Below are 14,638 nucleotides of genomic sequence, written 5' to 3' on the forward strand. Positions count from 1 at the left end.
AGGAAACCACTGATTCGGTCTCAGGGGCGTCTCATTCGTGTCCGTGTAAGCGTTGTGTGCCGCCGCTTCTCTACGAGGTGTGAGCGTGGAACTGCGCTAGTCATTGCTGATGCACCGTTCGCTAGGTTAGCGGGTCTCCGCGGTCGGTGGCGGACTACCGGCTCCCCAAAATCCAGCCTGGTGCTGCAGTAGTAAAGCAGAGAACGTTGGACCTGTCTATCACCGGGATGAGTTCGGGAAGAACGCACGCAGCTCACAAAGACGGCACGTGGTAGCGGGTTGCCCGGGACCACCCGAGACAAGCGACCGCTCTCCGCGGTCTCGAGACACTACATATATGAACGTTACATGCCCTTCTTGGACAGCATAACGGGAGGCGGCGGGGGTGCGACGGCTTTCTTCGTCTTGCACTGTGTCCTGTACTTGGTTTCCATGCACGGATACGCCTGCTGTTTGACGTGATCCTTGTAGCAGGTCTTGGGGACTGTGTACGATTGTGTAGAGCACTGGTTCTCGAACACCGTCTTGGAACACTTGTAGGCCTCCTGTGTAGGCACGGATTTGTAGCAGGTCTTCTCAACCTGGAAAGCAACCTGCTTGCACTCCTTCTTCGGGCAGGGATATTGGACTTGTGTCGGCACCTTTTTCTGGCAAGTCTTGGAAACGAAAGCGCACTGCTGCTCCATTACGGTCTTGCTGCACGTGTACGCCTGCTTGACAGGCACAGTCTTGTAGCAGGTGTCCTCATACGGGACCATCTTTGTTTCGCATTTGGACTGGTACTTGGTCTCGGGGCAGCTGTAGGGCACCTTGATGGCCTCCTGCTTGTAGCAGGTGTCAGGGACCTGGACGGGGACGTCCTGGCATTCCTGCTTGTATTCCGTTTTGGGGCAGGAGTACGCCTCCTGGACGGGCACCTGCTTGGTACAGGTGTGTGGAACCTCAACAGGGACCTTTTTGCATTGCTGCTTGTATTCAGTCTTCGAGCACTTGTACGGCTGCTGCACGGTGATCGTCTCGTAGCAGGTGTCTGGCACCTCATAAGGCACTTCTTGGCACTGCTCTGTGTACTCGGTTTTCGAACACTTGTACGACTGAGTAGTCGGCACCTCCTTATAGCAGACATTCTTGCTTGTGAAGGGGACCTGGCGGCAGACACGCTGCTTCTTGAGCTGTCGGAGCTTGCACTCCTTCCCGACACAGGGAACTTGGGCGACTTCTTCGGTGCATTCGGTCTTGTACTCAGTCTTCGAGCAGTCATACGCCTCCTTTGTCATTACGGTCTTGCTACAGGTGCTCGGGACCTCAACTGGAACCTTGGTGCACTGCTGTCTGGTCATGGTCTTCTTGCACTTGTAGGGCTTCTGCTGTGCTACTGGCTTGTAGCAAGTATCGGGGACCTGCACCGCAACGTCAGAGCAGCTGTCTTCGTACGCAGTCTTTGTGCACGGATACTCCTGAGCCTGCATGACGGTCTTGTAGCACGTGTTGTCCACCTGGAACGGGACCTTCCTGCACTGCTGCTTGTATTCGGTCTTGGAGCAAGTGTATGGCACTGTCTTCACATCCTCCTTGAAGCATGTCTTGGCCACAGTGTAGGGCACTTCCGCGCAGAATTGCTCAGCCTTGGTTTTCTGGCACGGGTACGCCTGCTGTTCCTGGACAGTTTTGTAACAGGTGTCTGGCACCTGGACCGGCACAGCCTTGCAGTGCTCCTTTCCGCATTCGTATGCCTCTGTGGCATACTCAGTCTTGGTGCAAGTGTTGGCCACTTCGTAGCACTCAGTTTTGTGCTGCGTCTGCGGGCAGGAGTATGCAACCTGCTGGGAGACCTGCTTGTAGCAGGTGTCTGGAACCTGAACAGGCACGTTTTTGCAAACCTCCTTCTCAAGTGTCTCCGGGCAAGAGTAGGCCTCCTTCTTTGTCACATCCTTGTAGCAGGTGGCCTGCACTTGGTAGGGTACTGTTTCGCACACCTCCTGTTTGACCACGGGGGGAGGAGCCTCTTTCTTGCTCAAAACCATTGGCGGAGGGTTGCCGCTGGCCGACAGGGCCAGCGTCCCGAAAGCAAGTGCAGCAAGACAAAGACGCGCCATAGTCCGCACTAGATCACCGACACGAGATATCCACAGTCGAATAAAGCGTTTCGGTAGACTTGCGATATAATATATCAAAAATGAGTGCTGTTTAGAGAGTAACTGGTCAAGCCTAGTACAATAGAGCTTCCAACGCTCGTTGCAAACGGACGGATACGTGGGCAGAAATGGGAGCGAGAGGTTCGGTACGAGGCGTATAGGCTCAAAAGCCTGAAAACGCGGGCACTGCCGCAGGGCTCTTTTTCCCAGACCGCCTATCTAGGCATTGGTTTTTGGACGGCTCTCCGAGCGCATTCCATCAGACCTCAACCGTATGTCCATTTCGGCTTGAGTACATTGTTGAGTGAGCTCATACATTCTGTGGCGTCGCATAGATCGAGATATGGGAACGAAACACCACCCAAATCACCGCTCGCCAAACGTACTGGCAAGTGTCCCCCACTAGCGAGAGCGGGACACTGCAGGACGCTGTTTGAGCCTCTTCTTAGAGTGTGCACATGTCTGACACAGCTGAGGTTTTTGACGACTGCACTAATCACTACGGACTAAGGTCGGCATACCGGCTGCAGCCGACGCTCGGCACGTTCTCGTGTCATTTCCGGTGGCGGACACCAAATCGCTATCGTGCCATTTTGCTGATGGTGCTGCTCCGTGCTTCCCAGTGCAAGCTGCCGCGGATAACTGACGTCCCAGCAACAGACGATAATGACATCGAAACTTAATTGTGACGCGGAGTGTAGAGCATCAATCGGTTCTTTGATAGGAACATCGGCACTGACAGAAAGTATTTCCCGGGTGGGGAGCCACAGCGAAATCGGAGAAGCTGCAGTGCTGAACCTTTGAGCCTCTAAGTATCCAAAACGCAGACACGTGAAGTCGCGTCACGTGTGCGGCATCCGACGGCAGGGAGACGCCGCTCACGCCAGAGACTGGCGGGAGTGCAACTACAGCTGTGGAAAGGCGGCGATGTGGAACATCTTATGCTGCTTTGTCTTCGTAGACTAACTGTAATCTGAGGTTCGAAACGGGTTTCAGAAATCAGCTGCCGCTGGTGCAGCGCTACTGCGACAGCCCCTGTTGTTAAAGGCGCTAGGCACAACGATAGTGCAGCACAGAATAAGGAAGCGGAGGTAGCAGCCCCCAACATCGCCGGTGAAGATAGTGCAACTAGTGACTATATGCTTCCCAGTTAACTGGTGCGTTCGTTAGTTTATATGATTGTCAGGAAGGCACTGGGCCACATCGGTCCACAGATGACATGTGAATCTTTCTGCGTCTGCGTGTGCAGCCGTCCTCTCTGGGGGTCGTCGACACGCACGTCAACATGCCTGGTGACCACCAAAGCCCACAAGTGCTGTCGTCGGTTTCCGTGGGCCGGACCTTGGAGAGGAGAAGTGACCCCTGAACCCAGCAACCAGGGCATGCCATACGCGGCTGCCTCCGCCTATTCGGCGCGCCGCGCCTGTGTGACAAGTGCAGTATTCCACTCAGCAGGCAGAGCGACAACATGGCACGAGCAGGGATCACAACCCGACAGCTCCAAACACCATACCTGGCGCGCGGACGTGCAACATACGAAACAGCAACAGCCCACGACAAAGGCGAGATGCGGCGACGGCGACGAGGAGATGCCAACAGGCTTGCAGAGCCCCAATGAGGCAACACTACTACTGCACAGTAGTACACCTCGTGCGCGCCAAGGCCCTCATGCTGTACCTGTGTCGTCTCAGCGCGTGAGGCTCTCACGAGAAGGAAACCACTGATTCGGTCTCAGGGGCGTCTCATTCGTGTCCGTGTAAGCGTTGTGTGCCGCCGCTTCTCTACGAGGTGTGAGCGTGGAACTGCGCTAGTCATTGCTGATGCACCGTTCGCTAGGTTAGCGGGTCTCCGCGGTCGGTGGCGGACTACCGGCTCCCCAAAATCCAGCCTGGTGCTGCAGTAGTAAAGCAGAGAACGTTGGACCTGTCTATCACCGGGATGAGTTCGGGAAGAACGCACGCAGCTCACAAAGACGGCACGTGGTAGCGGGTTGCCCGGGACCACCCGAGACAAGCGACCGCTCTCCGCGGTCTCGAGACACTACATATATGAACGTTACATGCCCTTCTTGGACAGCATAACGGGAGGCGGCGGGGGTGCGACGGCTTTCTTCGTCTTGCACTGTGTCCTGTACTTGGTTTCCATGCACGGATACGCCTGCTGTTTGACGTGATCCTTGTAGCAGGTCTTGGGGACTGTGTACGATTGTGTAGAGCACTGGTTCTCGAACACCGTCTTGGAACACTTGTAGGCCTCCTGTGTAGGCACGGATTTGTAGCAGGTCTTCTCAACCTGGAAAGCAACCTGCTTGCACTCCTTCTTCGGGCAGGGATATTGGACTTGTGTCGGCACCTTTTTCTGGCAAGTCTTGGAAACGAAAGCGCACTGCTGCTCCATTACGGTCTTGCTGCACGTGTACGCCTGCTTGACAGGCACAGTCTTGTAGCAGGTGTCCTCATACGGGACCATCTTTGTTTCGCATTTGGACTGGTACTTGGTCTCGGGGCAGCTGTAGGGCACCTTGATGGCCTCCTGCTTGTAGCAGGTGTCAGGGACCTGGACGGGGACGTCCTGGCATTCCTGCTTGTATTCCGTTTTGGGGCAGGAGTACGCCTCCTGGACGGGCACCTGCTTGGTACAGGTGTGTGGAACCTCAACAGGGACCTTTTTGCATTGCTGCTTGTATTCAGTCTTCGAGCACTTGTACGGCTGCTGCACGGTGATCGTCTCGTAGCAGGTGTCTGGCACCTCATAAGGCACTTCTTGGCACTGCTCTGTGTACTCGGTTTTCGAACACTTGTACGACTGAGTAGTCGGCACCTCCTTATAGCAGACATTCTTGCTTGTGAAGGGGACCTGGCGGCAGACACGCTGCTTCTTGAGCTGTCGGAGCTTGCACTCCTTCCCGACACAGGGAACTTGGGCGACTTCTTCGGTGCATTCGGTCTTGTACTCAGTCTTCGAGCAGTCATACGCCTCCTTTGTCATTACGGTCTTGCTACAGGTGCTCGGGACCTCAACTGGAACCTTGGTGCACTGCTGTCTGGTCATGGTCTTCTTGCACTTGTAGGGCTTCTGCTGTGCTACTGGCTTGTAGCAAGTATCGGGGACCTGCACCGCAACGTCAGAGCAGCTGTCTTCGTACGCAGTCTTTGTGCACGGATACTCCTGAGCCTGCATGACGGTCTTGTAGCACGTGTTGTCCACCTGGAACGGGACCTTCCTGCACTGCTGCTTGTATTCGGTCTTGGAGCAAGTGTATGGCACTGTCTTCACATCCTCCTTGAAGCATGTCTTGGCCACAGTGTAGGGCACTTCCGCGCAGAATTGCTCAGCCTTGGTTTTCTGGCACGGGTACGCCTGCTGTTCCTGGACAGTTTTGTAACAGGTGTCTGGCACCTGGACCGGCACAGCCTTGCAGTGCTCCTTTCCGCATTCGTATGCCTCTGTGGCATACTCAGTCTTGGTGCAAGTGTTGGCCACTTCGTAGCACTCAGTTTTGTGCTGCGTCTGCGGGCAGGAGTATGCAACCTGCTGGGAGACCTGCTTGTAGCAGGTGTCTGGAACCTGAACAGGCACGTTTTTGCAAACCTCCTTCTCAAGTGTCTCCGGGCAAGAGTAGGCCTCCTTCTTTGTCACATCCTTGTAGCAGGTGGCCTGCACTTGGTAGGGTACTGTTTCGCACACCTCCTGTTTGACCACGGGGGGAGGAGCCTCTTTCTTGCTCAAAACCATTGGCGGAGGGTTGCCGCTGGCCGACAGGGCCAGCGTCCCGAAAGCAAGTGCAGCAAGACAAAGACGCGCCATAGTCCGCACTAGATCACCGACACGAGATATCCACAGTCGAATAAAGCGTTTCGGTAGACTTGCGATATAATATATCAAAAATGAGTGCTGTTTAGAGAGTAACTGGTCAAGCCTAGTACAATAGAGCTTCCAACGCTCGTTGCAAACGGACGGATACGTGGGCAGAAATGGGAGCGAGAGGTTCGGTACGAGGCGTATAGGCTCAAAAGCCTGAAAACGCGGGCACTGCCGCAGGGCTCTTTTTCCCAGACCGCCTATCTAGGCATTGGTTTTTGGACGGCTCTCCGAGCGCATTCCATCAGACCTCAACCGTATGTCCATTTCGGCTTGAGTACATTGTTGAGTGAGCTCATACATTCTGTGGCGTCGCATAGATCGAGATATGGGAACGAAACACCACCCAAATCACCGCTCGCCAAACGTACTGGCAAGTGTCCCCCACTAGCGAGAGCGGGACACTGCAGGACGCTGTTTGAGCCTCTTCTTAGAGTGTGCACATGTCTGACACAGCTGAGGTTTTTGACGACTGCACTAATCACTACGGACTAAGGTCGGCATACCGGCTGCAGCCGACGCTCGGCACGTTCTCGTGTCATTTCCGGTGGCGGACACCAAATCGCTATCGTGCTATTTTGCTGATGGTGCTGCTCCGTGCTTCCCAGTGCAAGCTGCCGCGGATAACTGACGTCCCAGCAACAGACGATAATGACATCGAAACTTAATTGTGACGACGGAGTGTAGAGCATCAATCGGTTCTTTGATAGGAACATCGGCACTGACAGAAAGTATTTCCCGGGTGGGGAGCCACAGCGAAATCGGAGAAGCTGCAGTGCTGAACCTTTGAGCCTCTAAGTATCCAAAACGCAGACACGTGAAGTCGCGTCACGTGTGCGGCATCCGACGGCAGGGAGACGCCGCTCACGCCAGAGACTGGCGGGAGTGCAACTACAGCTGTGGAAAGGCGGCGATGTGGAACATCTTATGCTGCTTTGTCTTCGTAGACTAACTGTAATCTGAGGTTCGAAACGGGTTTCAGAAATCAGCTGCCGCTGGTGCAGCGCTACTGCGACAGCCCCTGTTGTTAAAGGCGCTAGGCACAACGATAGTGCAGCACAGAATAAGGAAGCGGAGGTAGCAGCCCCCAACATCGCCGGTGAAGATAGTGCAACTAGTGACTATATGCTTCCCAGTTAACTGGTGCGTTCGTTAGTTTATATGATTGTCAGGAAGGCACTGGGCCACATCGGTCCACAGATGACATGTGAATCTTTCTGCGTCTGCGTGTGCAGCCGTCATCTCTGGGAAACTCTTGTGCACACACTGCAGCGTGCACTGTGCTATCTAACGAAGGCGTATGTGGCTCCCGTATTTCTTAAGGTGTTGTTGTCGCGGGCGTCGTGATGATGGGCGTGTCAGTGATGCAGTGGTCGTGTACCGAGCAGGCGTGGTGCACGAGCAGTCCAACATCAGCCAACGGTATCTGGATATATGTCGAGCGTACGGCGATGACGGTCCGTTACCCGTGTGCACGCACGAGAGCGCCAAGCCACCACGAGGAGCGCTCAACGGTGGTCTCCATCTCCAGGATGTCGCACCCGTTTTTCAGTTGGCTTTCAGCCGCCCTCAAATCTATTGTCCGAGGCTTCTGCCTTTACGCCCCTGGGAAGAGGGGCTACAATGAACAGCAGCTACTGTCGGTATCCGAACACCGTACAAAAAAAAAACAGCTGATGTCTACGTCCTCGCGTTGTTTCCTCATGCGGAGGACCCTCCTCTTCGTAATTTCACTTGATTTATGACGCACTCAAACAGACTTCCGGCGCCGTCTACGGCGTTCTGTACTCACCTCCGTTCGCGTATGTCACTACAGGCATCGTGGAATTCGTTTGTGTGCCACGTATTTTGATGGTGACGCACTACAAAAGCCATTTGGGACTCCGAAATACATCACTAGCCAAGATTTGCTTGGGCCGGCCTCACTCACGTGCGAAGATATTTTAAAACCGGCTACAGTGAATCTACGGTGCTAAGGTTGACCTGCCGCCGTAGGAGTTTTATTGCACAAATAATTTTCAGTCATTTAGTGCAGCCGGACTCTGGAAAAGGCGAACACAAGTTGCGGACCGTATAGGGACAGACGACGCTGGGCGATCTTGTTTGATGCACGGTGTCAGTTTCGTGTGAGATTCATTTCCGTGTAGTATGCGCCCAGCGGGCGGGACCAGTAACCGTAGGTCCTGCGGGAAGTAAATGGGCACCTGAGGCGTAGTTCCGCGGCGCTCGCTGAGTGATATCAGTAGGTTTCCACAAAATACGGTTTTATGTTGGTGCAATGAAATGGGAGTGCACAGAAAGCATGTAAGCACTCGAGAATGCTTTCTCGCATACAGCGGCGTCAAACAGCCACGCTCAAGTCACCAGAGCGAGCGCGGGGCTGCATGCTGCGTCATGACCTGGGAAGCAGGAACTTGCCCTGCCACGGCTTCAGTTAAGCCCCCTCTAACGCTATAAGCACGCTGTAGATGCGGAAATCCTTTCAGTACCTCGAGTCGATCTGCTGCTCATTGCCCCTTTCGTTGTGAAGAGGATTCAACATTTCGAACAACGACGTGCAGAGCTCTGTCACACAGAAGTAGCAAAGCTCCCGTGTGGAAAGCGCGCGCATCCACAGTGCATATAGTCAGAGAGAGTGCTTCGGTTTGGCTCTCCTACCTGGTTCAGGCTCAACTTCATACCAAGAGGCATCGTTATGGGGCAAAGCACTATGCAGAACTGGGGTTAGTGCGATGTTTTGTGTGCCTCGACTTACTGGCCTGTTCTCGCAAGCTGGGAGCTACCGGCGGCCGTGCTGACGGAAGGCATCAACGTGTAGAGCGGTAACAATTCACCAGGTGGCTCGCACTTTCGCTTCAAGGACCCGCCCCACTCCACTCTCCCCATTTGTGGCTATCTGACGGACGAAATTTGTCCCGGCAAAGAAGTGCCCCGTTTCGCACTGTTGACGTTATACAGCAGCGAGGCGTTAAAGAAGATGTACCCTCCAGTCCTAAAAGCATGCCGCCAGTAAGATAGGGACTGCGGTTTTCGGCTTTCCCGTGGGAGGCAGCCGCATCCGACATCCGGAGTAATGCAATATGGTGGGATGGAACATCTGTTCCTGCCTTGGGGCCTCTACTTCGGGTGTTGACTCCCAGTTGTCACACTGCTGTTTGTGGAATGCGGATGCACCCCGCTCTGTCATTGCTGCTGCAGGGTTGTGGACACGCCTAGCCCGTATCTAACCACTGAAAAAAAGAACAAGCTCCTGGCAATGAGGGCCCGGTGCGGTCCCCAAGACTCAAAGCTCAAAATCAGGCAGCTGTATGCGGATGCGCGAGTACGTCCATCAGATGAACGGCGTGGTCAACAGGCGAACTCCCATCGACGTACTTGAGGTTGACAGACGCCACGCTAGGCAGTATTTGGAGCGGGAACAGCTGACGAAGTCTCGCCAAGAGGACTGCGTTTCCGTGGAGCTCAGAGCAAGGGAATCATCACATGCTTCTCCTATATTCCTTTGTCAATGCCCTTTATTAATGTTGTACTGCGAAAATGTCTAGGTACCACTAGCATTCTACCGCTATCCGGGCTCTCCCATGCGGTATCTCAGGTATTATGCCTCTTTAGGTACTCGCCAATGGCGTTGTCCCACAGTGCTTATACTCCAGCGGTTACTCGTCGCTGAAACCGCGTCAACTAGTCGCGACGATTGAGGGCTCTCGCGAAGCCCAGCCAACGTTGCGGTGTCGCCGAATTCTTCCTTCGATATACAAACTATCTCTGCCAATGATGACCTGCTGTGCCCTTAAACAAATTACTGGGCGACGCACACTGTTGTATATCTGTCGGATTTGATAGCGTTGTCTGTTTGTGTCGTCGCCATGGTGCAGGATGCAGCACTAAGAGCTCTTGCGAGAGGCGAACAGCCGACACCACAAACCGTTAGTTCGGCGCCAGTAGCGGCTAACGTCGAACCCGTTTGTTGCCATGTGAAACCACTTCTTTCTGCCGTTGAAGCGGCGCACCAAGGCCTTTCAGTAGAAGCTACCAATGCCCGGCTGCTGGCGACGGAGAGGGCGGAATCTCTCGCAAGGAGCGACCGGCAGGCCGTGAGACATGGGTTCTCGACTTCGCAGCGCACGCTGAAAAAGTGTGCTGTACCATGGCCTGTAGAGTGGCTCTGACTACCAGATTAGACATGCAACCTCAGCACCCAGTTATTTTTCTCCGAGTGCCTGGACATTAGCGTTGAAACCCTGCGGTGGCTACTTCTTGCTCCCCTTTTGTACGCACGTGTGTTGTTATTTTTAGCTGATCAGACAGCAGGCTAGAAGCTGTGGCGCTACTGGGAAGGCGATTCAGGGTCACCTAAAGAAGATGAACACCGTGGAGCTGGTTGAGGAATACAGAGGCATTGATGTGAGGAAGTTAGTGAACGCTCAACAACGTACCAGTCAAACACATGCGAAACGCTGGATTAGCAAACAATGTTCTCAGTGCCTAAACTATGCCCCCAGTGGTCTACCCTGGTTCTCTGTTCCCTATTGTGACCACATCCTGCGAAGTGGGCAAACATAAGCGAATTTCAGGCTCACGAGTTCGAGACAGTTCTGCAGAGAGAACAGAACCTGCTAAAGATGAAGCAGCGTGCCACGCTCAATGAACTGAACAAGCAAGTCGAGGAGCACCAGTAAGCTGAACCACCAGCTGCTACTCTTCCTGGAGGCCAGTACTCACCGCTTAAGCCCGCCGGACCCAAATTGTCTCGTGCTGGCTCACTGTATTCTCAAGGCTACTAGCTCGGAGCATACACTCATAAATGGAGAGACAGATCGTGAATTTTCCTCATGGAGTCGTTCAAGGACTGGCGCATGCCTCGATATAACAGGAAGCTAGACAACTCGTTCTCATCCCTGTGGAAAACGAGGGTTTACCTCACAGCATACATGCTGGAGCGCTCTGTGGTAAAACCTCCTTTGTAGTGCCACGTGGCGTTTTCCTTTTCAGCGTCCACATCTCTCGGCAAATCTGAATTGGCTTGCAGCACAGCGCAGAAACTGAGACGAGAAGAAGAGGAAAGATACAGCCGCCTTATGAACCTCGACTTGGAACAGTGGAGGTACCGGTGCCGGCACAATACCACAGACTCCGGTGTAGGCTCTAGCGCAGCGATGCTAGAGATACCGGGTGTCGTGCGCCCGAACCCGCAGTTCGGGTCGGGATGTAGTGGCATGAGCTTGTGGAAAGCAGAGCTGTGAGAGACAACAGGGCTGCATAGAGGGCCCACCGCCGCATATCGGTAGAGGCGCAGGTTTTGTACTGCCCAGAAAATAAAGCAGTTATTGAAACTCTCCCCGACATGGCTCCTCTGATTACGGGCCCCGGGCCTGGTCAATGATCCGCACATCTCCTCTGTGGCAGCATGCGACAATGAGTACTCCCCTATTCTTACTCACACTTGTCAAACATATATTTTTCTTCTGAGCAGAAAAATCCTGCATTCACTCAGTTGTTGTCTCAAGCTGTCCTCGGCTAATACTACTGACAGGGAAGCCGAAAGAAGAAAAGCCGAAGAGGAAAAAGCCAAGCTTTTACGTGACAAAGAAGAAATGGACCGGACCCTGCGGCAGAGAGTTCAACAACGCGAGGTATGCCCGGCCGCGCTCTTGCCTCGGATCATTCCTGCAACACACCACGCGCTACACAGACCAGGGAAACGAAGGGGGGACAAGCAGAGTTGCACTGTCACGTTGGCGTGAACAGCAGCACACGCGGAGCTGACAACGAGTGCTACTTTTCAGGCTTTGTCCGCCTCTGGTAAAGAAAACCACGGGGGATGTGACGAGTGTCCGTGCCGACAGGAAGCAAAGAAACAGAAGGACGCAGAGGACAGAAAAATAATCCGGCGTACAATCAAGCAGATAGAACAGCAGAAACGGCAGGAGCTTCAAGAGAAGTCCGACTACCGGGAGACCGTCAGGCAGATGATGGCGGTACGGCGTTTCCTCTGTGTGATGCGTTCTAGCCCAGCTCTTATGGGGCGAGCTCAAGGGTACCACCAGATTACCGGAAGGGCTACTCAGCGTGGCAGGCGATATGTATCGTCCCTACCACGCCACACGGGCTCGATGAGCGACTACCATCCAAAACGTTGAACGCATGCTTTGTTGCACGTACCGGGTCTCAGGTGAGCCAACAGGAACAACAGAAGGCTCTAGTTAGGGAAGAAGAAGAGAAGAGAGAAGATCTACGATTCTTGCAAGAAAGCCTTCGTATGGAAAAGGAGGCCGAGTCGCGGCGTATTGCGGAAAGGCAACGCCATGTGGAAGCTCACCAGAGTCGCGCCGACCGCATTGCGCCAACGGAGTTTGTAGACAAGGCAAGCCCACTCATCTGTCTTAAAAGGCATTGTCGACGTCTCTCACCCACCCAGCGGAAAGGCTCGAGCATCGAATACGTTTATGATTCGGCGGGAGCGAATTTGGGAGACCTGCGGGCTTCAGTTAGTCTGTTTCCCCATAGGTCCCGGAGCTGTCCGATAGTTGCGACAACCTTTGGTTATGGCCACTGATCAAATGCCAATATATACGCGGTCCGTACAAGGACGGATTAAGCGATTTATCCCCGACAGGATAGGTTACGTATCGATCTAACTGCGGCTGCTTCAGCGAGACACTATGGGGACATGGTATGATGCCCTATGCAACTCACCAGCGTACACACAGGCTCAGCCCATGCGACACTCCTGTGCTGATGATCTAATGCAAATTCGTCAGGCAGACGCAGCCACACGCAGCGCTATAGAGCGATACAACAAAGAACAGGCGGAGCTTGATAAGAAGCAACTTGCGCACCAGCTGGAGAAAAAACAAGTGAGATGGCGGTAGACCGCTTACTCTTGCTATGTTCGTCATGCCGCACGTGTAGCTTCACTCCAGCGCGGCAGCCACGGTACGTTTTTGCTAGCTGTGAGGGAGCTGCAGAGACAGCATGAGAGAACATTTCGAGGCGACGATCCAGCGGCGTCGCGACCGAGCACGCGGAATTGCCGCCACTCAGAGCCACACGATGAGCAGCACGCCCGTCCATACCTGAGCGCGTTATAGTCGAGGATCGGAACTGGAGGAACCCGAGCTCAAGAGTCTAGAGAATACAGCAGTCGTTGCCGCTGCTGCTGATGGAACTCTATCCAGCGATGCCACAAAGTTTCATGGCAGGAAATTCTGCGGCATGACGGGAAGTTTACGTTACTCCACGTGCCGGTAGCGGCTTTGTTTCCGTGTCATTATCTGGAAAGGCGGCTATAGACAACGCTGCCTACTTGAAGAGGCAAACCCAGGAGAGGCAAAACCTCAAGAAAGCAGAGATAGAGGAAAGGCGGAAAGTACAGCAAGAGCAGGAAAAAGATGCGAGGGTCAGTCTCCTTTTTTCCCTCCCGCAAGATTACTTTTCCGCGTTATGTGGTGTAGAGCCAGACAGGAATTCAAATAGTAGACACAGATCGCTGCCAGAGCACATGCAACCGTTCAGTGGCGGCCTATTCAGTTGTACTTCTTCGCTCTGCACTGTCATCTCTGAGTGTTTGGAATTTCTGTGCCTTTGAGAAACACATCGGCATTCCCGGTCCTGCTCTGAATGCACCGGGAGTCCGGAGAACGAGGTCACAATTCTGGTTTTTTGTTACGAACTCAGAACTATAAGCTGGAGCTGGAGGCGAAAGAAAAGCAGAAACGAATGGAGAATATGAAACAGCAGGAACTCCTGCTTCAGCAGATTGAAGAGCATAAGCGCCGTACAGATCTAATCGTAAGCACTCCTTTTCTCAGTCTCGCGGTAGTTCTTGTGGCACGGGAACTGCTGGAAGAGAATCTCCATGGCGAGGTCAGTGTATCGCTTGCGCATCTTGGCGAGATATTGTGCTTTGCAGTTGCCTCTTGTAACACGGGGACAGTGCAGCACGCTTCCAGCGCTGGGACTGTTGAAATATCATACTTAAGCTGTATCCGTCCTGAGCTGCTCCGGTCACGCAGAGTGAGACTGCGGTTCATATCACGTGGTGCAGGTCAGCCCAACTGAAATCAAGTTGAATAGAGCGCTGCTGGAAAAGGTCAAGGCGTACAGGGAGAATAGGCCAGCGAGAGCCTCTGAGCGGCGTCGAAGTGACGATACCTCAGATTCAGATGGGAGCTAATGCGCAAGATGACACTGAGGTTACACAAAGAGGTTGCGAGTTTATTCCAGCATCACGATTACGAACGGTCTCGGGCTGAGGGTTGACATTGTCGATTCACCATGGGAGATGCTCGTGTTGTGTGCAGACTCGCGGGAATGCTTTTGCGTAGACCTGTGTCTTCGTCAAGCGCCATCGTATTCCAGAGTTAGGGTGTTTTCTCACTGAATTGCAACTGACAAGAAAAAATACGGGCAGCACGAAAGAGTCCCCGCTTCACACACGACGAGCGTTAGCGCTACGGAACGCAAAAAAGCTAAACTAGACCATCAATCGGCTTAACAACTCCAATGTTGTCCCTATCACAACGTACCAAGAACAAGAGAACCGTTTATTCGAAAGGATGCCGCGCCAGCGAAAAACGGTGATCATGCGTGGCCTCCATCGTAGCACAAGAGGCGGCGCCACTGTATTCGTCCCCGCTTCT

General features: G+C 53.7%; 3 protein-coding genes across 3 annotated transcripts; 1 reads left to right on the forward strand and 2 right to left on the reverse strand.

Annotated features, from left to right (window-relative positions):
* Window positions 1-344: 344 nt before the first annotated feature.
* On the reverse strand, window positions 345-2,096 carry BESB_036400 (Toxoplasma gondii family D protein; the record flags this gene model as incomplete). The annotated part of the gene is made up of 1 exon (XM_029362226.1): window positions 345-2,096. The coding sequence occupies one exon, from the start codon at window positions 2,094-2,096 to the stop codon at window positions 345-347; it is 1,752 nt and encodes a 583-aa protein (XP_029221191.1).
* Window positions 2,097-4,190: 2,094 nt separating this feature from the next.
* Window positions 4,191-5,942, reverse strand: BESB_036410 (Toxoplasma gondii family D protein; the record flags this gene model as incomplete). The annotated part of the gene is made up of 1 exon (XM_029362227.1): window positions 4,191-5,942. One exon carries the CDS (start codon window positions 5,940-5,942, stop codon window positions 4,191-4,193), a length of 1,752 nt encoding a protein of 583 aa, XP_029221192.1.
* A 4,676-nt stretch (window positions 5,943-10,618) lies between these two features.
* On the forward strand, window positions 10,619-14,172 carry BESB_036420 (rhoptry protein ROP14; the record flags this gene model as incomplete). Its single annotated transcript, XM_029362228.1, has 8 exons — window positions 10,619-10,671; window positions 11,530-11,629; window positions 11,843-11,956; window positions 12,169-12,351; window positions 12,758-12,853; window positions 13,279-13,395; window positions 13,674-13,787; window positions 14,044-14,172. The coding sequence occupies 8 exons, from the start codon at window positions 10,619-10,621 to the stop codon at window positions 14,170-14,172; spliced, it is 906 nt and encodes a 301-aa protein (XP_029221193.1).
* Between the last annotated feature and the right edge of the window lie 466 nt (window positions 14,173-14,638).

Source organism: Besnoitia besnoiti, chromosome II (genome assembly GCF_002563875.1).
Source record: "Besnoitia besnoiti strain Bb-Ger1 chromosome II, whole genome shotgun sequence".
Taxonomy (NCBI): domain Eukaryota; phylum Apicomplexa; class Conoidasida; order Eucoccidiorida; family Sarcocystidae; genus Besnoitia; species Besnoitia besnoiti.